Source organism: Mesocricetus auratus, unplaced genomic scaffold (genome assembly GCF_017639785.1).
Source record: "Mesocricetus auratus isolate SY011 unplaced genomic scaffold, BCM_Maur_2.0 Super-Scaffold_100007, whole genome shotgun sequence".
NCBI classification, from domain to species: Eukaryota; Metazoa; Chordata; class Mammalia; order Rodentia; family Cricetidae; genus Mesocricetus; species Mesocricetus auratus.
The window spans coordinates 76,356,149-76,380,785 of record NW_024429191.1 but is presented as its reverse complement, the minus strand read 5'-3'; the positions used below and the strand labels follow the sequence as shown (position 1 = coordinate 76,380,785).

General features: G+C 46.8%; 1 protein-coding gene across 2 annotated transcripts; it reads left to right on the top strand.

The window, feature by feature from the left end:
* The first annotated feature begins 1,026 nt into the window (after positions 1–1,026).
* On the top strand, positions 1,027–13,483 carry Gsdmb (gasdermin B). 2 transcript variants are annotated; one of them, XM_013117594.3, is made up of 10 exons: positions 1,041–1,165; positions 2,576–2,824; positions 4,715–4,880; positions 8,699–8,864; positions 9,704–9,785; positions 10,158–10,199; positions 11,976–12,142; positions 12,257–12,395; positions 12,834–12,904; positions 13,268–13,483. In XM_013117594.3, the coding sequence occupies exons 1-10, from the start codon at positions 1,042–1,044 to the stop codon at positions 13,418–13,420; spliced, it is 1,359 nt and encodes a 452-aa protein (XP_012973048.2). In that variant the 5' UTR covers position 1,041; the 3' UTR covers positions 13,421–13,483. The 2 variants fall into 2 exon arrangements, with proteins under 2 accessions (XP_040605579.1, XP_012973048.2); XM_040749645.1 differs by lacking the exon at positions 2,576–2,824 and having other exon boundaries at positions 1,027–1,165.
* The last annotated feature ends 11,154 nt before the right edge of the window (positions 13,484–24,637 follow it).

Here is a 24,637-nt window from a genome sequence, read left to right as displayed (position 1 = left end):
TGGTGCTCTGGCATTGCCCATTCTGGCTTCTCACCTCAGTCATTCCTAGTCAGTTCTGTTAGGGAGGGGCTGCCTTTCGTCCTGGCCACTGCTATGTTGAGCAGGAGGGGAGGGGTCCCAGGGCTTCTTGCCAGCACAGCCAGGAGAGGGAGGAACCCTTATCTCCTGAGGACACTGGCCTCTCAGGCTGTTCTGTGTAGTATTATCTGCTGCTCCCTGGCCAGGTACAAAGTTCAGGCAGGCAGAGGAAGGAGCTCCCTTCCCAGCAGCCTGGCTCTGGCCCTGGCCCAGCATCATGGCGTTCTTGGAGTGAGGGAAAGTATGATCTTTATGTGCTGTCTAGCTGTACTGTCCCCTCTTCAGATAGGGGCTGCGATGTTGGGAACAGTGCTGCACTGGGCTCAGTCCTGGGAGTGGGGCCCAGCCACTTGCTTCCTCGGCCCTTAAGCCAGTCGGGGATGTGCCAGGTACCTGAACAATGACCTTTGTTCAGATGCCAGCTCTGCTACTTAGAGCTGTGTGACAGGGTTTCTCTGTGGCTTTGGAGGCTGTTCTGGAACTAGCTCTTGTAGACTAGGCTGATCTCGAACTCAAAGAGATCTGCCTGCCTCTGCCTCCCAAGTGCATGGATTAAAGGCATGCGCCACCACCGTCTTGCTAGAGCTGTGTGGTCTTACCTAGTTGATTCTGAGTTCAGTCTTCTGTTGATGAGGCGAGTGCCTCTCTGGACTGTTGTGGCACGGGCATGGTTCCTGGGGTATAGCCAGCAGTTGAATAGCTGTATTACAGTCATTACCATTGCACTTCCGTCAGAAGACAGGCTGGGTTCACTCTAGCAGTTACCCCTGAGGGAGGATGGTGGTGAGACCAGCAGGCTCCTAGGAGGAGAATGTGGGTGAAGAAGATGGATGGTATCCAGATAAGGAGGGTCTAAGGAGGGGGCACATGGAAATGTGTCATAATGGGGGAGGCTGAGTGTAGTAGCATCTCGTCTTGCCAGTCAATTCGTGTTAGTGGCCACACCCCTTTGGGTGTGGCTTCATGTGTGGACGTGGCCCGGAAGGTGGAGAAGCAGGGGACTGGCACTTCCTCTTGGGTCACAGAGAGCTTTGGAAGGGCAGAGACAGTCTTCTGGAGCAGGAACACCGCGGTGGTTCTTTGCTATGTAAGTTGTTCCCCAATAAGTCACCCATTTATCATTTATCTTGGGTCTGGTGAACTCATTACTACTCTGCCTTCAGCTGAGTATGTACTGGACCAGCCTGGTCCTGTAGCTGTTTACTGCAGTTATTTTTGGGTCTTCATTGCGGCCTGCCTGCCATACCAGGTATTTGCTAGCTGGCCCTGAGCTCATTTTTGTTTCCCTGGTAAAGCCATGGCTATTACCTCTCTTAGTTAGAACCCACTCATTCCATTCAGCTCACTGGATTGTGCAATCCATTGCACCTTTCTCTGGCGCAAGCTCACCTAGCTTATGTATCAGAATTTCTCACTCACTTGAGTATAAAGGGCATGATCTCTCCTGACCCTGCCGTTCCACGTGGGCCATAATTTGCCTTATGTGACGGCCGGAGAGGTGGCGTACCTAGCCTTAGCCAGCTTTCCGGGAAGTACTCCTGTTGGGGCTTTCAGGTGCCTCTCAGCATGCTTCCAGCCGGGAGCTGTGCAGAGATCTGACACTATCCAGACTCTGTTTGAGGAAAGAAGCTGAAGGTGGTGCATTGGAGATGGGCTGTGGTCCTGGGCATGACCTGCACACCTAGAATCCCCAGGACAGAAGCGAGCTGAGAGCAGACTACTCTGACAAGACTGGGGAAAGAGAAACCGGGCCGTGGGGGGTTAGGTGCCCAGGCCAGGCATTAGGGACTTAGGAGGTCACAGGAGGTAGGATACAGTGGGTGCTGGTGGTGGTGAAACCTGAGAAAGGATTGGTAGGAGACCCAGGGATCCCAGCCAGAGCCAAGGGAAGTAATAGCCATTAGGACTGGTGTTCCATTGGGAATCCTCGGCAACTTTGCTCTGAGAAATGCAGAACCTGGGTTTCACTTTCCCTGTGTCAGGCAATCCCTCACCCCATTTGCCTCAGTGGGTTCTATGAAGGGCTGAGGGAGATTTAGGAATCTGTGGTGGTCACACTGTATCACAATTGCCTCACTTTCAATACAGGGACGATTAGCTATCCCAGTTCCCAGCGGGGACTTAGTCAGGGACTGGAGAGATGGCTCACTGACTACCTCCCAAAAGATCTGGGTTCAGTTCCCAACATCCACATGGTGGCGCACAACCATCTGTAACTCCAGTTCCAGGAGATCAGACACCTTCTGACTTCCATGGATGCCAGGCATACATGTACACACATGTCCATGCAGGCAAAACACTCATACACATCAAATAATCAATCTAAAAAAGAAAACAAGTCTTAAGTCAGGTGTGGTGACCCCACCTATAATCCCAGCGCTCAGGAGGTGGAAGCAGGAATTCCGAGTTCCAGCAGGTTTGAGGTTAGCCTAACCTAGACAGGACGTCTTAAAGCAAAACAACAAAACCCCCTTCTGAACCAATACATCTCTCACAGCTATTTTAGGCTTAATGTCTGTATTCGAAAGAGTCACGAGATCTCTGGTCCAGGAGTTGGATCCCGGAGGGGATATGATTCCTGTCAAAAGTATGGTTGATGCTGGTGCATTCCAATGTGGCTATTTGGTAAGAGGACGGAAGAGGTTCTGGGGATGGTGCTACCACAAGACAGACCTCACCCTGGAGGACATACTGGACAAAGAGCAAGACAAAGGACTGTTGGTTAGGCTGCTTACGAGTTTCATAGGTCAGTATGTGGCGGGTAAGAAATGGCCAGCCTGAGGCCTTGTCTGCTTCTCATGCTCAGCTCCTTGTTGCTCTCAGCTGCGTGGTTTGTACATTTGACTGGCACACCTCCATTAAGAAACACACTGAGGGGTTGGTGAGCAAGAAGAGGAAAGTAGAGATTTCTGTTTTGTTTGGGTTTTCAAGACAGGGTTTCTCTGTGTAACTCTGTCTGTCCTAGAACTCACTCTGCAGAGCAAACTGGCCTTGAATGTAGAGATCCACCTGCTTCTGCCTCCTGAGTGCTGGGATTAAGGGCATGCACCACCAACCTGGTGAGATTTCTTTATATTGGAAGTCATTCATTCCTTTCCTGTGTCTCTCTACAATTCCAATTATGGAGCTCTGTGTGTTTCTATTTTCGTCATTAAGCTGATGGGTAAGTGGAGGGAGATGGTGTAGATTGTTAAGGAAGAATGCAGACTTCACAGCTAAGGTTGCCTACAGCCCACACTGCTACTGAACAGCGGGCCATCTCCAGACACGACACTTTTTGTCTGTGTAAGTTTCAGTGTCTTTACCTGTCACCTCTAGAGGACTAAGAGTAAATGGCAGTGCCAGGCACAGGAGGTGCACACAGATCTCCCTCCAGAAGCTCTGCTGCTGGACATGGATCTTTTGTGGGCATGGGCTGAAACAGGAGTTGGTAAGCTGAAATTTCTAAGGCGTCAGTTCTCAACCCATGGTGGGTTATAAGGGCCCTTTCACAGGGGCTGCATGTCAGATATCCTGCATATCAGATATTACGTTATGATTTGTAACTAAAAAAATACACTTATGAGTAGCAAAGAAAGTAGTTTTGTGGTTGGGGGTCACCACAACATGAGGAAATGTAGGAAAGGGCTGAGGCATTAGGAAGGTTGAGAACCACTGCTCTAAGGACTTTTGTTTTTGGTTTTATTTTTCAAGACAGTTTCTCTGTATTGCTTTGGAGGCTGTCCCAGAACTCGCTTTGTAGACCAGGCTGGCCTCGAACTCACAGAGATCCTCCTGCCTCTGCCTCCCGAGTGCTGGGATTAAAGGCATGTGTCACCACCACCCATCTCATTTTTCTTTTTTCTTTTTTCTAGCAAAGTACATATCAAACTTACAATGCTTGAGAAATGAACAGGCCCTGAGACATTAGTGCCCCATGGGTTGATTCTAAGCAGTTTCTTGTTATGTTTTTTTTCAATTTCAAATGTATTTCCCTTTGGAAATCCAGCTGGGACCCTCACCGGGCAGCAGGAGCTGTCCCTCCTCTGCAGGTTTGTATTGGGAGGTCTAAGAGGAAGGTATTCCTGTGTTCCCCTCTGTGCCCCCAGACCTTCAGCAGCAGCAGAATCAACTTTCCTACACTGGGCGGCTGGAGTCCTGCAGATGGGCAGCTTCCCAAGGCTGCCTCACTCTACCCTGTACCACTCATGTGGACACCAGGAACTAAACTGCTCGCTTTTTATTTCCTACTTATTTTTTCCCTTGCCTAATCAGAATCTCAATAGGACTAGTTTACATCTATTGATCCCTGCCATGTTTGCCAGGTACCGTCTTTCTTTTTCTTTTCTTCTTTTTTATAAAGTAGTGACAAGGAAGCAAGGCACTATCTTGTCCTTGGTCTGAACGACTTGGTGTACCCAAGCTTTGGAAGGGCTTACTGTTAATATTCTCTCTAGAGAGAGGCTAAATGACTTAAAAGGGTACCTGGTAAGAAGGTGGCAGAGCAGGGATGGTGGCCTGTGATGTTGGGGATGGCAGCCTTTCTTGGAGAGCCTTGTGGCAAGTTTCACAAAGGAAGGAGCAGTGCCAGCAAGGGCTTTCTGGAGAAGGGTCTTTTAGGTCGGCATCAATGTGATACTTATTTTTGTCCTTCCAGGTGATGAAAAGACTAAATTCCAAGTCCATGGTAAAAAAGGTTCAAAGCTGTCAGCAAATTTCCCTGAAGAAGTACTTGCAGTCAAAGGCCTACGGTCCAGCAATTGGAAAGCCACCGTAATACATAGGAAGATAATCCAGAAATATTTGGATTTGCTTGTCAACAGGTGAGGCTGGGGCTGAATAGATGGTTCAGTGGCTTAGAGCGTTTGCTACCCATGCAAAGGAACTAGTATTGCTTCCCAGCACCCACAGGTGGCTCGCAACCATCTGTACCTCCAGTTCAGGGGACCTGACACCCTCTCCTGACTTCTGTCTCTTGCACGTATGTGATGCACACACACACACTCAGGCACTTACATATAGATAACTATTTTTCAAGATGTAGCTGGTCAGGCAGTAGGGGGGGAGGGACAAGGGGAGCACTGTGGGCATGGAGGCCTCTCGGGGTTCCTGTGGCTGGTTTACCCTCAGGGGCATGGAGGCCTCTCTGGAGCACTGTGGTTAGTTTACCCTCAGACCCATGCCTGCTGGCATTGACCTTCTGTATCTGCCCAAGCAGCCTCCTCGTTCCCTCACAGCTGCCATCTTCTAGATGACCAATTGCTATGTGCCAGCTCCTAAAGAAACCCAGAACAAAAGACTGACTGTGGCACCTGTTAGCCATACCATAACGGATGCTGGTCCCCAGGCTCACTCAGTGAGTACAGGAGCAGATGCTGGTCCCCAGGCTCGCTCAGAGAGTACAGGGGCAGATGCTGGTCTGCAGGCTCACTCAGTGAGTACAGGAGCGGATGCTCACTCAGTGAGTACAGGGGCGGATGCTCACTCAGTGAGTACAGGGGCAGATGCTGGTCCCCAGGCTCACTCAGAGAGTACAGGAGCGGATGCTCACTCAGTGAGTACAGGGGCGGATGCTGGCCCCCAGGCTCACTCAGTGAGTACAGGAGCAGATGCTGGTCCCCAGGCTCACTCAGTGAGTACAGGGGCGGATGCTGGTCCCCAGGCTCACTCAGTGAGTACAGGGGCGGATGCTCACTCAGTGAGTACAGGAGCGGATGCTGGTCCCCAGGCTCACTCAGTGAGTACAGGGGCGGATGCTCACTCAGTGAGTACAGGGGCAGATGCTGGTCTGCAGGCTCACTCAGTGAGTACAGGGGCGGATGCTGGTCCCCAGGCTCACTCAGTGAGTACAGGGGCGGATGCTGGTCCCCAGGCTCACTCAGAGAGTACAGGGGCGGATGCTGGTCCCCAGGCTCACTCAGAGAGTACAGGAGCGGATGCTGGTCCCCAGGCTCACTCAGTGAGTACAGGGGCGGATGCTGGTCCCCAGGCTCACTCAGAGAGTACAGGGGCGGATGCTGGTCCCCAGGCTCACTCAGAGAGTACAGGGGCGGATGCTGGTCCCCAGGCTCACTCAGAGAGTACAGGAGCGGATGCTCACTCAGTGAGTACAGGGGCAGATGCTGGTCTGCAGGCTCACTCAGTGAGTACAGGAGCGGATGCTCACTCAGTGAGTACAGGGGCGGATGCTGGTCCCCAGGCTCACTCAGTGAGTACAGGGGCAGATGCTGGTCTGCAGGCTCACTCAGAGAGTACAGGAGCGGATGCTGGTCCCCAGGCTCACTCAGTGAGTACAGGAGCGGATGCTCACTCAGAGAGTACAGGGGCGGATGCTGGTCCCCAGGCTCACTCAGTGAGTACAGGGGCAGATGCTGGTCCCCAGGCTCACTCAGTGAGTACAGGAGCAGATGCTGGTCCCCAGGCTCACTCAGAGAGTACAGGGGCGGATGCTGGTCCCCAGTCTCACTCAGAGAGTACAGGGGCGGATGCTGGTCCCCAGGCTCACTCAGAGAGTACAGGGGCGGATGCTGGTCCCCAGGCTCACTCAGTGAGTACAGGGGCGGATGCTGGTCCCCAGGCTCACTCAGAGAGTACAGGGGCGGATGCTGGTCCCCAGGCTCACTCAGTGAGTACAGGGGCGGATGCTGGTCCCCAGGCTCACTCAGAGAGTACAGGGGTGGATGCTGGTCCCCAGGCTCACTCAGACAGTACAGGGGCGGATGCTGGTCCCCAGGCTCACTCAGAAAGTACAGGGGGCTCTTCTCAGATCTTCACATCCGCCCCCTACCCTGAACTTCTCCAGTCCCTGGACTTTGCTTCTCTTCCCCCAGCTCCTCATTCTTAAATAACCCCTCCCATTTTGACCATATGCTCTGTTGGTCAGCTTCTCCTCTCTCTCCTGTCTCTCTTTCCCTTCCTCTCTCCCCTGACTCTTCCCAATCTCATTGCCTATGGGTTGTATAAATACGATTTTCTCTTCCTGCTCTGGACACTTCTGGATCCCTCTGGCTCTGCCCTCTCTCACATCCACAAAGAAAACCTCCAACTATGACTTGGAGCGGTCATGTCCTCATTTCGCTCTCTGTGGTTTGGCCCAACCCAGCGTTCTGTACTTGTTTTCCTCTGCCTTGTAAGCCCATGATTTCCATGCCATCTTCCCCACTGGGTTAGGAGCAACTTGTGACAACTTAAGGCTGTACTGGCCTCACTGTTGACTCACACAGTAGGTAGTCTGAAGTGAGGTGCAAACTGGAAGTCCAGCACTCAGGGGAAGGCACCCACTGCTTTTGAGGGCTACTTTCTCCCTCCTCTCCTCTCCCCTCCCCTTCTTTCTTTCAGTTTTTCAAGACAGAATTTCTCTGTGTAGCCCTGGCTGTCTTGGAACTCGCTCTATAGACCAGACTGGCCTCAAAGTCAGGTCCACCTGCCTCAGCCTCCTGAGCGCTGGGATTAAAGGTGTGCACCACCACAACCCCCTGCCTGAGGGACTTTTGTCTGTAAGTAGCAGAAGCTTTATCAGGCTATTTTGTGAGTCACAAATGATTTTCTTATGGAATCAGGGATATCCTATCAGCTAAGGTCAGGCAAAGAAGCCATGTGAGATCTGGGACACCAGCGCAAGGAGCTGGCGTCAGGCCCTTCTCAGAGCGGCGGCGCCAGCCCTGCCGGACACGTCCTTCAGTGTCATGGGAAAGACGTGATTCATAGACCGGGGCTTGAGCCACAGCCCTGGACTGTTTGCAGTTTTAAAATTTTATTTTTATAATTTTGCAGATTTATTTATTTTATGTATATAAGTGTTCTATTTGCGCATATGACCTTATGCCAGAAGAAGGCATCAGAACCCACTATAGATGGCTGTGAGCCACCATGTAGTTGTTGGGAATTGAACTCAGGACCTCTGGAAGAGCAGCCAGTGTTCTTAACCACTGAGTTATCTATTTAGACAAAAACAAAAACAAAAAAACAAAACAACAACAACAACAAAAAACCCCAGAACCAAAACCAAAATCAAAAAATTGTTTCAGAACAGTATCTCAACTATTGTAGCTCTGATGGGCCTGGAACTCGGAAGGTAGGCCAGGCTGGCATTAGTAACAATCCATCTTAAGGGTCCATCACAACGGGGAAATTTGGTAGCAAGCAGCGGACATGGTGGCAGGGAGCAGGAGCTGAAGCAGAGAGTGACCTGGTGGTGGCAGGAGGTTTGAAACCTTGAAGCATGTCCTTAGTAGTGCACTTTCAGTAAGGCCATCCCTCCTAAACCTTCCCAAAGGGCACCACCAACTGGGAACCAAGATTATGGGGAGCATCTCATTCAAACCCCCCCACACACCTCCCCCAAGCCAGCAGAAGTAGTAAAAGAAGTAGTAAAGAAAGATGCAATTCTGCCTATAACACGGGGGGGAGACGCCTCCCGCCGTCCATGATGGGCAGGGACACACTGTGAATGCTAGTGAGTTCTTTCCCATTGTGCATCCTGCCCCCACCTCTCGGTGGGTAGACTGAACTGTGAACGGTGCCATGTGCAATGATCCTTGGGTTTGCAGCCTTACAGCATTTACTCTCCAAAGGAAGTAGTTGATGGACAGGGAGAGGCCACTGAGAGGCCCTGAACTCTGATCCTTTCCACTCCCTCTAGGAGGCTGAAGCAGGAACTACCCAGTTCATTCAAAACAATTAGTTTAAAAGAAAATGTGTATCTGGTGACAGAAACTCTAGAGACGGAACAGGAGCAAACCCTAGAAGCAGAAGAGCAATATAAAATTTGGAGCTCATTACTTAAGGGCATTAACCATGAAAACAAGGTTAGTATACTGGGGGATGGGGTGTGGACCAGCCAGCCTCGTGCCATCACTGAAAGTCTAGAGGTTGCCAGCCAAGATGCAGCCTTCTTTGCTCCTCTGTTAGGCCTCTTGGAGCAGTGCTGGCTGGCCTCTGTGCCTTTTGGCACAAGGAAGAGAGTGTTACCTTGTGGAGGAGTTCCTTCACAGGTTGTCTAATGATGCCCCTTTTCCCTTTCCTTTCTTTTTTTTTTTTTTTTGGGGAGGGGAGGTTCAAGACAAGTTTCTCTGTGGCTTTGGAGGCTGTCCTGGAACAAGCTCTTGTAGACCAGGTTGGTCTCAAACTCACAGAGATCCACCTGCCTCTGCCTCCTGAGTGCTGGGGTTAAAGGTGTGTGCCACTACCGCCAGGCTCTTTCTTTTCTTAATGTTATTTGTTGGTCTTTTGGGACGAGGCTTCCCTGTGTAGCCCTAGCTGTCCTGGCACTCACTCTGTAGATCAAGCTGGCCTGCAACCCACAGAGGTCTGCCTGCCTCTGCGAGGACTGTGTGCACATTCCTAATTACATGGGTATCCTATTAATGTCTGTCTCCCTTGCTAGTAGGCAGGAGGAGCTAGAGACAAAGACGTCTTCAGTAGACACTTGCTAAACGAACAGTGGAAACAGCATGGGTTTGGTGTTAGACATGGGTTTGAATTTCAGCTCTGCCATTGGTTTCAGCTGTAGGATGGCTCTGTTACTTGCTTTAGTGTTGGTCCTTCCACCTGTAAGTGGAGAATAAAAATGTCCGCCTCATAGGAGTGTTTGGGAGATCAGACAAGATAGCACTGATAACCATCAACATGAGCTCTTTCTCCCTAGAGCCAAAACCAAATCACCATCCCTGCCAACATCATCCTGGCCTATCGAAAGAAGCAGCTCATCTTCAAAAATAATGAAATATGTAAGCAAGATGCTGTGGACACAGGAAATGGAGCCCTGATCACATGAGTGGGTGGATGTGGATTGAGACAAGCTCTGTATCAGCCTGGGATGGGTGGCTGTTGAGGCCAGAGGTGGGAGAGGAAGAAGGGAGGCTGGAGGCCTGAGAAGGCCTGAGGGCCATATGGGCTCTGGCCAGACCAACCCAGTATGCACTCACCAGGACAGCAGTCTGCCCTACAGAATTGCAATCTCAGTTTCCTAACAGATTAGCAATAGTTTTTCTTTCCTTCCCTTGGTTGGGAGCAGAGTGTGGGGACTGGGAGAATATGGATACAGAAACGATTTTCTTATTCTTTCTCCCTCCTCTCCCTGATCTCCCCTCTTGGTTTAGCTATTGCCTTCTGGGCTGAAGAAAAAAGATCTTTTCAAGGAGGTGAGTGAGCCCCTGGGCCACCTGTTCATCATTTCAGAACATGCAAGGACATTATCAGACAGAAGACAATGCATGGCTGAGTATGTAGTGGGTGTGTTCACATGTGATAGCCACAGAAGGAGGTGTGTTTGTGGAGGAGCAGCCTGGATGCACTGTTAGCCGAGGGCCCCCAGGCTCCTCCCAGGGCCCTGATTGGCCTCTGGCCAATGCTCATGTCACCATGGGTTGTGATGTAAGGATGACCCAGAGAGCACAGCTGAGCCTCTGGCCAGGCTGCTCATGTCAGTGCAGGCTGGGATGAGGGGCTGCACTGGAGTAGTCTCAAGTCTGGTGCTCACAGTCTCCCAAGTCAGGATTTTTCTGACTAGGCTGGAAGGTCCATGACTCCGTATGTGCTTCCTCTGGAACATTTGGGGTATTCCCTATATCCCAAGCAGGACAGTCCTATTGCCAAAGAGGTCTTGGGAAGGGATGGAGGGCATGTTGTACCATCTCTGGGTGTTGGCTGCCGCTTGTGTTATCCAGGCACAGCCTTGCGGCTGCCTATCTCTGAGGATGTGGGATGTGGGAAGGAGCTTGCAAATATAACTTATGCACAGTAAGGGTGTACCCTTACTGTGGCTCCCTGACATGGGCAGTGACGGCTCACAGTCTAGGAATAAAAATGTCCTTCACTGGGAAACAAATGCCACAGGGCTTAGATATGACCTGAAGACTCTGGAGACCTTCCTCCCTCTGCAAGAGAACTTATTAGCTATGCATGGGGACTAACCTATCTCTAGGCCCACATACAATGTGGAATTCCGGGTAGTGGTGGTGCACACCTTTAATCCCAGCACTTGAGGGGCAGAGGCAGGTGGATCTCTGTGAGTTGAGGCCAGCCTGGTCTACAGAGTGAATTCCAGGACAGCCAAAGTTACACAGGGAAACTGTCTACAAAAAAAAAAAAAGAAGAAAACAAAACAAAAAACCCAACGTGGCAGAATTCATCTGTCCTCAGGTCCATGTGGTGTGACGCTCGGTGGGGTCAGCAGAATGGTACAGTGTGGTGTCGTAGTTAGGGTTACTCTTGCTGGGATAAAACACCATGACCAAAGCAACCTGGAGAGAAAATGATTCGGCTTTTACTTCCTTATCACTGTTCACCATCAAAGGAAGTCAGGGCAGGAACTCACACAGGGCAGGAACCTGGAGGCATAGCTTTCTCTTTTCTTCCCTCGTATTTTCTTTCTTTCTCTCCACCCCCTCTTGGTCATGTCTCTCAGGCTGGCCTTGAACCCTTAATCCTCCTGTCTCCTAGTGTTGGGATTACAGATGTGCACCACTCTACCTGGCTTTGAGGACTACATTTTTGAATATAAAAATTAAACCACCTAGCTTATTTCTGGATTAGCAAACTGGGACTAAATGGGGGTGAACTAGGGGAATAGAAGCCAAGTAAATGGGTGATGGTAGGTATGTCAGGGAGAGGGGCTTCATTTTAACAGAACAGATTAGTTTAGAAGAAGGCAAAACACAGGGTTGAGGTAAAAACAACAGCAACAACAAAAGCAGATTAAAATAAGATCTGGCCAGGCATGCTGGCACTCTGCCTGCTCCAGTTCTTGAAGCAAGAGGATCAGAAAAAAGGGCCATCCTTGGCTACATAGGGAGTTCAAGTCTGGGCTACATGAAACTATTTCAGTGGTTGAGGGGGTGGAGGTGGAGAGTATAGTGGACTTTACAAATGAAGCCTGTGGGCAGAGTGAGTCAGCTTCATAGTTTCTGCCTTTCTAGGAATGACTGTAAGAAGACTGCAAGCTGTTGCAAGTTTGCAGGAGCAGGTGCAGGACACAGCGAGATGCCTCCAGGGACTGAATGAGAAGGACCGGAAGACTATGCTGGATTCTATCAGAAACTCATGTGCCAGCAAGGAAGGGGGGCTGGCGGGTCTAGAGCAGAGAGTGAGTGATCCCAAGGGAGAACTGGGGTGGACACGGAGGGCTGTGGCGGGCAGATGTCAGGGTGGGAACCAACTGCCAGAGGACTGTGCCTAGCTTCCCCGTCTCCCGCCCTAGGTTTATGAGGTCTTGATCTCTGATGCGACACAGACCGAGGGCCCAGAAGGTCCTCTCCTATGCAGCCTTCATGATAGTGCTGGCCGCTTGGTAAAAGAACGTGCAGAAGCCTTTCTGGAACTCTTGGATGCCTTGATAGGTGAGGAGGGTCTGGCTGTCTGCTGGGATGGAGGGCATGCTCATCCAGGAGCTTCTGGGGAATAAGTCTCAGGGAGCATGCATTGCCCAAATTTATACTCTGTGAGGGGCAGCCCTTGGAATTTAAGGAACTTTCTTTTAAGAGACTTTCCCAGGCCAGATATTGAGGGGCAATCACCCCATTCCCTCTGGTATAGTCTGTGGTGCTCCATATTCTAAGAGGGGAGCAGGAAACATTCGGGATATTCCCCCCTGGCGTTCCAGGAGCTCTCTGAAACCCTCTGGTGCATATGGTCAGGGGCTCTCTGAAACCCTCTGGTGCATATGGTCAGGGGCTCTCTGAAACCCTCTGGTGCATATGGTCAGCCACCAAAACTCTCTACTGAAGCCACCATGTCCTTATCTTTTTCTACTAACTGCCTTCTTTTTCTGCTTCCAGAGCTGCCTGAGCAAGGCAAGTATGTGACTGAAGCAATAGACAATGGGACTCTGTCTTCGCTGAGGGACCAGGTGAGACGCACCAGATGGAGAGAGCTCAGGACATCATAGTGGAAACTAATGCCTATGGTCTGAGTGCTCTGTTGCTTGCCTATGGGCAAAAGAGGGGTAGAAAATGACTGGTCTCAGATGGCATCTGGTACCCCTTGAGTGCCTGCTGCAATGTAGAAGTGTGAGGTTCCTCAACTCTGCAGGAAGAATGTCATGATGGGTCCCTGTGTCTGTCACAGGCTCAGAGTGAAGTGCTGTGGCCAACTGTTGGCAATTGTGGTTGTTTTTTGTTTTGAGATGTGTGTGTGTGTGTGTGTGTGTGTGTGTGTGTGTGTGTGTGTGTGTGTGTATTCCTAGCTTTTAATCTGGTGAGTCTCCTTTCAGGTGGAGTCGATCCTCCAGGAGAACTGGGGCGAGCGGATTAGCCAGGATGTGACCTATGACCCTGAGGCTCGAATCTTCTGTGCCCTTTATATTGCTTCCTCTCTCCTGCTGCAGCTGATCCCTAGTAATAAGTCCACTTGTGTCTGTTCCTAACCCAAAGTTGGCTTGGATTCTATGTGTGGTCTCTGATTAAAAGTGGCAGATTGGGAATAGGAATGTCTTCTCACTTTATCCTTTCTTCCTTTTGCGTGACTGGTTTCAAACCCAAGGCTCCACTACCACCAGACAAGTGCTGTGCCAATGAGTCACACCCAGTCCTCTTCTTTCTCCAGCAAGCTCACTAGATGACATAAAGGAAACAGACTAGGAGTGTGGCACACCCCTGCATCCCAGCACTCCTGCTCAGTGTGGCACACCCCTGCATCCCAGCACTCCTGCTCAGTGTGGCACACCCCTGCATCCCAGCACTCCTGCTCGAGTTAAGGATCAGGAGTACAAGTCACTGTACAAGTCAGGGTTCTCTAGAGGAACAGAACTGATACAATGGCTTACAGGCTGTGGTCCAGCTAGTCCAACAATGGCTGTCTGAGAATCCGGTAGTCATTCAGTTCTTGGGGCTGGGCATCTCATTTGGACTTCAGTATATGCTGGAACCTCAGAGTAGGCTGTCATGCCAGTGGAGGGATGGGCCTGCAGGCAAGAGCAAGCTTCCTCCTTCCATGTCCTTTATAAATGCAGACTGCCAGCAGAAGGTGGGGCCCAGATTAAAGGTGGATTTCATCACCTCAAAAGATCTGGATTAGAAATGGGTCTTCTCACTTCAAATGATTTAATTAAGAAAAAAAATCCCTCACAGGTGTGTCCTGCCATTTGAATTTTAGTTAATTCCAGATTAACTAAATTGACAACCAAGAACAGCCATCACCGTCATTCTCTGCAATTTTGAGATTGTTTAAGGCCAGCCTGGGCTACCTGAGACCACATCTCAAAAGCACAAATCAACTCACAAAGCAACAGGAAAAAGAAAGAAACTGGTTACAGTAAAGAGGTTTTAACACTTTTGGAATCCGGAAAGCATGCAGGCTGGGTGGTGAGAGTCAGAGGGTGGAGAGGAGTGGGCAGGAGAGTTGCTTTCTCAGGACAAGCATTATAGGAGAGCTGCAGAAGTTAAACCGAGGCTCACCCAACCAGCTGGGCTAATGAAATGAATAGTTTTTTTTTTTTTATTTTCCCCAAGACAGTTCTGGCCTCGAACTCATATAGATCCCCCTGCCCCTGCCTTCAGGTGTTGGGATTAAAGGCCTGTGCCACCACCACCTGGTCATGAATGCAGTTCTTAAAAGAAGAAACACAACGATTGAGAAGTGTTCAACAGCCTTAACTAACAGGGAAATGCAGGTTAAAACTCTTCATCAGTCCCTCTCGCCTCAGGTAGAACGGCTAGCATCAGAAAACAAATGACAAGAAATGCTGGTGGCAGTGTGAAGAAGAAAAAAAAGCTACATTTTGTAGCCACTGGGGAAGGCACTATGGAGGGTTGTCAAAAAACTACAATGTTTCAGAACCGTATGACCCAGCCACATCATCTTTGAGTATATACCTGAAGGATTCTAAGTCAACATATTACATAGATACTTGCACATCAGGGCTTACTGCTTCACTCTTCATAGTACCTAGGAAATGGAATGAGCCTAGATGTCCATCAGTGTGTGAATGGGTAAAGAAAACTTGGTACATATATACTAGGGGGTTTTGTGCAGCTGTAAACAAAAATGAGATACAAGCCGGGCGTTGGTGGCGCACGCCTTTAATCCCAGCACTCGGGAGGCAGAGGCAGGCGGATCTCTGAGTTCGAGACCAGCCTGGACTACCAAGCGAGTTCCAGAACAGCCTCCAAAGCCACAGGGAAACCCTGTCTCGAAAAACCAAAAACAAAAAACAAAAAAGAAAAATGAGATACAAAAAACATAAATAAAGAAATAGGCTGGGCATAGAGGCACATACCTTTAATTCCAGCAGGGAGACAGAGGCAGGAGGATCTCTAAGTTCAAGGCCAGCCTGGTCTACATAGCAAGCTCTGGGATAGCCAGGACTACATAGATTCTGCTAAAAAAATAAAGCTAAATATACAATGCACTTACACACATGAGCATACACACTCAGACTCTCACCCATGCAAACACACACTCACACACACACATACTCACATGTACACACTCACGCATACATACTTACACATTCACACATCCCGCACACTCATGCACACACAAAGAACCTGAAACTGGAAGATGTGCTCGTCCTGTCTCCCTTCAAGGTGACTATTGGACTCAGATTTAGGGTTCCTGGTTTGGGGGAGTCTCCCCAACAGGGAGGGCACATACTTTTTTTTCATTGATAAACTACATAGGTTTAATCGTTCCACAATTAGCATATATTAATACTTTTTTACATATATATGTGGTCAAAGCAGATATAAAATAAAATGAAAAGATCCCAATAAAAATATAAAAATGAACAATCATTCTCATTGTTAATATGAGTTGATAAAAGCTACTGTTTATATAATGAAATATTCCATGACCTGTAGAGGTAACCATTTATTGCATACCCTTAATCATCAACAAGATCTACTATTTATTGTAGCTACGATTTATTGTAATACCCTGTAGTATTCCAGGTACTATTCTCAACTTTTCTCACAGACAATTTTACTTCCTTATTTCAGTGATCCTGTGAGAGAAGTATTACATTGTGTCCACTCTGCAAAGAGTTGGGGGTCACTGTAGTGGGCCCTGGAGGGCACATACTTTTAAGTAACTTACAAGCCAAGAGAGAATCCTAGTATAAACTATACATTAGAAGTTTTTTTTCTTAAAAAATATTTTATTTATTTATTATTAAATATATGGTGTTCTGCCTACTTGCCAGAAGAGGGCACCAGATCTCGTTACAGATGGTTGTGAGCCACCATGTGGTTGCTGGGAATTGAACTCAGGACCTCTGAAAGAGCAGCCAGTGCTCTTAACCTCCGAGCCATCTCTCCAGCCCCAAGAGGTTTTTTTTTTTCTTAATGGTACTAATATATACATATAAAACTAAGACCATGTTTTAAAACAGAAAAATATGAATTGCCCTAATTATTTATTTTAGAATAAAAAAAAAAGGACTACAGCCTGGAGAGGTGGGTCAGTAATTAAAGCACTTGCCACGCAAGCAAGCAATAAGACTGGGATCCGGATCCCAGAAGCCAAATGCATGCCATTTCAGGTGTGATGACCGCCTGGATTGCAGCCTTGGAAGGGGAACCTGGAGAAAGCTGGCTACTGAGACCAGCCATACCAGTTGGGTCTAGGTTTGACTGAGAGGCCCTGCCTCAAAAAAGGTGGTGAAGAATGAAGGTTCTGAGTAATAGCACAATCTAACAAGTGTAGGCACGGACGATGCAGGTCAGTTTCCCTCATTAACTTAGAGGAAAAAGCAGAAAAAACAAACAAAGCAATAAAAAGGATATATCTTTACTAATCTGGGGTTTCAACCTGGTTTAACATTGCAGATTTTAGTTCATTCTCAACTTCAACTGGGCATGGTGGCTCATTCCTGTAATCCCAGGAGTCAGGTTGCAGGCTGGAGGATTTCAGCAAATATCAGGCCAGCCGGGGCTACACACAGAGACTCCATCTCAAAACAAACAAAATAAACCAAAGAAAGAAATTTAAGAGGGAAAATGATATGATCATCTTAATAGAAATGGAAAAGCACTCTGTAAGATTCAGTATGTACTCATTTCCTAGAAAATCAGGAACACACACACAGGCATTTCTTTAATCTGATCAGAGTCCATGAAAACTCACAGAACGCAAAGGCGCACAGAGGGAATGTTTACGTGTTCTCTCTGGGCCTAGAGAGACGGGCATGCCCACTCCCACCATCTCCACCTCGCACTGCCCAGATCCAGCAAGAGCAGGACAGCAAGAAAAAGAGGCCTAGTAGGTAACACTTGTGAAAGGAGGAGGCAGAGGAGGAGAACACCAGATTGCTTCAAGATGATCAAATATATGGATCAAACTGCAGATTTACAGATAAATTATGAAAATAACAGTATGTTGATATATCAATATTTACTAGACAGATCACCAATAAATGCAAAATAAAATTTGTACAATATGAAATACTTAGGAAAGTATCAGACAATGGGTATAAAAGGTCTCCACTCCCTTGTTAATATGAGAGATCTTAGAAGAAGAGATTAGATGAAAGATAAATGATGAAGAATTAAAAGACATAATATTGTAAGAATGCTGATTTTTAACCCTGTCTCGTAAAACCAAAAAAAAAAAAAGAATGCTGATTTTTCTCACAGTAATTTACAGATCAGTAAAATCTCAATGATTGTCTGTCTGATTTCATAATACAAAGGATTAAAACCAGCCATGATATTTAAAAAGAATACTGATTTATTTATTTTTATTTTTGTGTATGTGTGTGTGTGTGCCTGTATGAGCTCAGGTGTACCATGTATGTGCAGTACCTATGGAGGCCAGAAGGGGGTGTTGCATTCCTTGGTACTGGTGTTACAGGAGGTTGTGGGATGCCTGATATGGGTTCTTCCAGCTGAACCCAGGTCTCCTGTGAATTGAACCCAAGTCTCCTTCAAGAGCAGTAAGTGCTCTTAACAGCTGAGTCACCTCTCCAACCCCAGCCATGATATTCTTAAAAAAGAACAAGGTAGGAAACCTTGTTCCCCTAGATTAAGCCTGACTATAAAACGTGTAACGTTTCAGTGTGACGTTGGGGCTGCTGTAGACAAAAACAAAAATAGATGAGATGCCTCAGAAATGGATCCCATGTGTACAAGGACATCTGATACATGAGGGAATAATGACTGAAGATTAGTGGACAATGGGCCAACCACAGAGGTAATGACCGAAAGTCCATCCCTTCACACAGTGCTAGCTCCAGAGCACTTTGAATCAACCTGTAAAAGGCAAAACTGTAAGTACAGTAACATAAGAACTGCAGTTTCATCACAACATATCACGAGTGGGGTAGAGGCAGCACAGAGCCCCTACAGAGACTGCCATCTAGGACATCTAGGATGTGAATGAAGGCCAGCACAGGCCAGCAACAAATGAGCCACTAGAAAAACACATGAGGGATTTCAACAGCATTATTTTTTATAGTTTGTACATAAAATGTCCCATATGTTCGTGTGTTTGGAAGCCTCATCTTCAGTTGGAAGCACTGGTTTGGAGGCTGCAGAAGTGCTGGGATGGAGGGCCTAGGTCCTGATAAAGGCCACATGGGGTAGGGCCGTGGGGTGACAGCTTAACCCTGTTTCCAGTCTGTGCTTCCTGATCCCACAAAACGTGCACGAGCCACTCAGCAAATGTCTGCTGCCCTGTGCTGGGGCTACTCCAGCTGCTCCACCTTCCCTACTACAGTGGACCGACAGCCCCTAAGCCAGGAGCCAACGAGAACTTCCACGTAACACAAGCTACTGCAACCAACTTCCATAACAGCTGATTACACATGGAAGAGCTGTCTTTATTTTGGTGGTAGGTAGCTTGATGTTTACTGGATGTGCTGGCTAGCTTTATGACAACTTGACAAGCTAGAGTCATCAGAGAGGATGGAGTCTCAACTGAGAAAATAGCTCCATAGGATCAGGCTGTTGGCAAGACTGTAGAGCATTTCCTTATTGATATGGGAGGGCCCAGCCCATTGTGGGTGCCACCCCTGGCTTGTTAATTCTGGGTTCTATAAGAAAGCAGGCTGAGCAAGCCATTGGGAGCAACCCAGTAAACAGCACTCCTCCTCAGCCTCTGCATCACTGCTGCCCCCAGCTTTTGATGCTGAACTGTTAGATGAAACTGTGAGTGAAATAAACCCTTTCCTCCCTAAGGTGCTTTTGGTAATGATGATTCATCACAGAAATACTAACCTGGGAGAGGGGTCTCTGCAGGTGTCCTGAAGAGGTGAGATTGAAAACTTAGTTCAGATTATAACACTTCAGGGAGGGGGTTGGAGAGATGGCTCTGAGGTTATAGAGTTTATATGGCCTGGACAACAGATAGTGCAGACCACCAGACTGTTAATCACTTGCAATGCTCTGGAACTGGAGTTACGGATGTTTGTGAGCTACCATGTGGGTTCTGGGAATTGAACCTGGGTCCTCTGCAAGAGCAGCTGAGTTGTCTCAGCCTGAAATTATGTTCTTTAGGTTTGTATTCTTCAAAGTTTGTATGATAAGTAATTTTCTTTTATATCAATGGTATTTTGCATATGGTCAGAAAATTTTACTAAAGTGTATTATTTGAATTAAGTAAATGCACTAATGTTTTTAGTGGTTTCAAGCAACAGCAACCACAAGGCAGAAAGGCAAAACTCCCACAATTAAAGCTTACACTTTTTAACACTGCACACAGTCAGATGGGTATTAGAGCAGACAAATGGGATCTCAATGTTCCTCTACCAGTGTACAAAGTACAAAACATTATGTAACAGTGACATTTGGTAGATAACAGTTATGTGACATTAGACTTGTAAGCCCTACAAAGGGACCCTTACAGACTCAAGATGAAAGAGGGCTGGGACTTTCCCAACACTATACTGTGAGGATGATGTTATGTTATCTGTTTTTATTGAATAATGTGAAGATGTAACTTTGTTGCCATTTCAGGACCTTTTTATGCTAATGAAAAGAGAAGATGACAGTCACTGAACTTAATTACTGACTGTTTTACTATGCAACATGCCCTTCATATTTTGCTGTATTATATTTAAATAGGTTATTTTTGATTAGGGTGTTGTGGGTGAGAGAATCTGAGTCAGTAAACAACCAGAAAACAGTTTCAAAGCTCAAAATAAACAGTGAGCAAGGGAACCAAAAGTTTACTTCTGGATGCAGACCTCAGTTGCTAATTTAATTCATTACAACTCTCAAAGCAGGGGGATTCAGGCCTGGCATGGAGACACACACACTTAGGAGACAGAGGAAAGAGGTTTAGGGAATCAAAGTTATCCTTAGTTACAAGTCGGAAGCTAGCTTGTGCTATGTGAGACCATGTCTCAAAAGATAAAATAACATCACGAAAAACAAAGATTGTAACATGAAAAACAAAAGACCCAGAGACAGATACTGAGGTTCAAGCTTCAAGCTGAAGATCAGAGAAGCAGCAAAACAGTCAGCCACTAGCTGTTGCCTCTACCTCAGACTGAAAGGGGTGACTCCTGTCTCCATGAATCCTCAGAGGCAAAAGCTCTGAATTCCTGTCTCCTGCTGCTTCTATTCCTTTATCCACCCAGCCATATCCTCCTATCTCCACCTCTCTAGTGCTGGACTCAAAGGTGTGGGCTCTGTTACTCTTCACTCTTGTGTAGGTCAGGGTGGCCTTGAACTCAGAGACATCCATCTGACTGTCTCCTGAGTCCTGGATTAAAGGCGTGTGCCACCACTGCCTAGCTTCTATAACTAACTAATGTGGCTGGCTTTGCTTTCTGACACTTCAAGAAATCTTTAAAAGTCATAAATGATATATCACCACAAAAGATTATTAAGGAGATGTATGAGTAGGTAAAGGGTTTGCTAGTCAAGTAAGAGTATCCTAGTCTGGTGGCCAGAACCCATTTAAGAAAGCTGGGTGATGACAGCTGGGGAGACAGCGGAGTGGTTAGGAGCATTTGTTACTATTGTAGAGGGTTGCAGTTTGGTTCCTAGAACCTATGCTGACCAACTCACAACTGCCTGTCAGTCACTTCCAGAGGAGACAAAGAGCATCCTCTTACAGCTTCTGGAGCATCCATACTGACATGTGCAAGCACACACAGATAAAAAGAAAACCAAGTAAACAAATATCTATAAATATATAGCTGGGTGTGGTGGCATGTGCTTGTAATCCCAGTGCCAGAGAAATGGAGACAAGAGGATCCCTAGCCAGCCAGTCTAGTTGAATTGACAAGTCCCAGGTCCTAGTGAGAAGATGTGGTTCAAACACAACACAATACAACAAAACAAAACAAAAGGACCCAAGGTAGGTAGTAGAAAGAACAGTATGTGAGGCTTGCTTCTGGTATCTGAAAGCATGCATACATACGTGTACCAGAAGGCACATGAACACCCCCTCACAACACTTACATACATGCACACACAAACTCCAACAAAGAAGACTCTAAGCCAGCATGAGGATGTTTATTATTTAATAGGAATTACAGGCTGGCCTGCAGCTCACTGTATAGCTCAGGTTGGCCTCAGCCTCACTGCAATCTTCCTGCTTGTTCCTTTCAAGTGCTGGGATGATAGGTAATGGGGGATGTCCTTCTGTATATATGTTTCTATTATTTGTTGATGAATAAAACACTGTTTGGACAATAGAGACAGGAAGATAGGCGGGACTAGGAGACAATAATTCTGGGAAAGGTAGGCAAAGGGAGCCTGACATAAAGAGACACCATGTAGCAGAGGAAGGAGTAACAGCTATGAACCCTTCTCTGGTAAGCCAAGACCACGTGGAAATACTTAGATGAATAGAAATGGGTAAATAAGACAGAGCTAGCCAATAGGAAGCCCTAGCCACTGGCCAACAGTTTTTTAATATAGCATCTGTGTGTTTATTTGGGATTAGGGTGATAAAATCAACAATGGAAGGGGGACATGGAAGAAAGTGATGGGTGGGCAGTACTACTCTAAGTAAACGCAAGAGCACAAGGGAAATGGGTGTGGTGGCTGTAATTTTGTAATCCTATCAACCAGAAGGCTGAGGCAGGAAGACTACAGTGACTCCAAGGCCAGTCTGGGCTAAAAAGAAAGAAAGAAAGGGAAGGAGGGAAAGAAGGAGGGAGGAATGGAGGGATTCTACACATGAGGAATGAATGTAGTTTGTTTGGGAGGCAGCAAAAAAGAATCTGGTAAGAGGAAAAGGCTCAAACTGAGATTTTAGATTTTTAGAGTTCTCTCCCTCTCCCTCCCTTCCTCATTTAATTGGGGTGGCTTACAGTTTCATAGCCTTAGTCCATTATTGTTATGGTGGGATGTGGAGGTATGCAGACAGACGTGGTGGTGGAGGAGGAGGAAACAGGAAATAGACAACAGGAAGTAGACTGTGACACTGGGTATAGCTTGAGCATAGGAGACCTCAAAGCCTCAAAGCCCCCCCCACAGTAACACATTTCCTCCAACAAAGTCACACCTCCTAATAATGCCACTCTCTTTAGGAGTCATTTTCCTTCAAACCACCACACCTAGTGCATATGAGGCCTTGGATTCCATCCCTAGCATTGCCAAACAAATGCATACTAACCCAAACCAAACCAAACAAACAACAAACAACAATGAATCAAAACAAGCCGAAATTCTTCCAAAACCCATAATGCTAGTGTGTTTTGGGAAAGATAAAGTGTTCAGAGAAAAATTTATACACAATGACTAGGAAGGGTTTAGTCAAATACACAAATCTGATCCAACATTTGAAAATTCTGTTGGGAGAAGGTTTGAAACAAGAGTATCATGCTGTATGCAGCACAGGTCACCATGGAATGCACGTGTAGTCTTTAACTTATGGTAATCCTTCTGAATTAATGTAATTCATCACATTAACAGGCTAAAGGAATATCATATGACCATATTAATTAGTGCAGAATTATTAATAGTGGAGAACACTATTCCTATTAGACTGTGACTGGTACCCACGAGTCAAGATGGCACAGTACTGACTAAAGGACAGACAATGGACAGTGAAGCAGAGATTTATTAAAATGAAAAATTATGCTCTGTGAGCCAAGTGTGAAAGAACGAAACAACATATTCCAGAAGGAGCAAAAGTTTTTGTAAAAGCATCTAAAACTCTGCACACAGAATATACAAAGAAATTCTAGAACTCAACAGGAAGACAGAGAATTCAATTAAGAAATGGCAAAAAAAAATCAGACACCAAAGAATGACCAACAATCACAAACAGATAGCAAGTGACCATAGGAAAAGACACCAGGAGGCTTGACAGAATTTGGGAATTAAAACAAAAAAAGAAATATCCTGTCTCCATGTTAGAGTAGTCATTCCCTACCCCCATTAGAGTAGTCATTCCCTACCCCCAGACTGACAGTAGCAAATGCTGGTGAAAAGGAACATGACCATGAAATGGTAAACGACTTTGGTTGGCAGTATGCTTGTCTCTTACAAAACTGGACATGTCATACCATCTTACCAGCAACCACATTTCTAAGTATTAACTCAACTGAGCTGAAAACTATGTCCACACAAAAATTTGCACACAGATGTTCATGGCAGCTGTATTTATGTTATGGAAGAAATTACGTAGCAATAAAAATGAGCTATCAGGTCATAAGAAGACATAAAGGAACCTAAAATACATGGTACCGAGTGAAAAGAAGCCAATTTGAAGAGGCAATGCAATGTATAATCCCAACTACATGACACTTAGGAAAAGGTAAAACTATAAAGACAATAAGATGGGCCAGGCCGTGGTGGCACACGCCTTTAATCCTAGCACTCGGGAGTCAGAGGCAGGCGGATCTCTGTGAGTTTGAGGTCAGCCTGGTCTGCAAAGTGAGTTCCAGACAGCCAGGGTTGTTACACAGAGAAATCATGTCCCAAAAAACAAACCACACCAAAAATAAAACAAAAAAAGAAGATGCTGAGGAGGAGTTGCCAAGGACTCAGGATGGAGGGAGGGAGCAGAGAGGATCAAATGAAGCATGGTGGATTTTTAGTGTGGTAAAATAATTTTATATTAAACCAAATGGTAAACACATCACTATGCCTTTGCCCAAACCTGTAACATGAAGAATGAAACCTTAATGTGAACCATGTATTACAGTCACGCGTACATGGAGGGATATGTGGAGCTGTATATCACTTGTTTTATTTTCTGTAAACCTAAGCCTATGCCAAACATGATTCTATTAATTGTTAAAAAATAAAATCAAAGGGACTAGAGTCACTTGTTTAGTTCTAATTTCAAAAGTCCTGTGGGTGCTGGAGAAATGGCTCAGTGGTTAAGAGTATTGACCATCCTTCCAGAGCACCTGGGTTTGATTCCCAGCACCCACATGAGTATTCACAACCTTCTGTACTTCAGTTCTAGGGGATCTAATGCCTTATTGTCTCTGAAGGTACCAAGAACATATGTGGTACATGGATATATATGCTGGCAAAACAACTATACACATAAAATAAGTCTATTTTATTTTGTTTTCAAAACAGTGTTTCTCTGTGTAGCCCTGGCCATTCTGGAACCCAAGCTATAGACCTGGCTGGCCTCGAACTCACAGATCTGCCTGCCTGTGGCTCCTGAATGCTGGGATTAAAGGCACGCTCCACTACTGCTTGGCACTACAAAACAAGATTAAAAAGTA

Excerpts from the sequence above, each read along its gene's own strand:
- Gsdmb (XM_013117594.3), top strand. The coding sequence starts at position 1,042 with ATGTGTGGACGTGGCCCGGAAGGTGGAGAAGCAGGGGACTGGCACTTC. Across the intron at positions 8,865-9,703 it reads GCATTAACCATGAAAACAAG|AGCCAAAACCAAATCACCAT; the intron begins GTTAGTATACTG and ends CTTTCTCCCTAG. Across the intron at positions 10,200-11,975 it reads AAAAAGATCTTTTCAAGGAG|GAATGACTGTAAGAAGACTG; the intron begins GTGAGTGAGCCC and ends CTGCCTTTCTAG.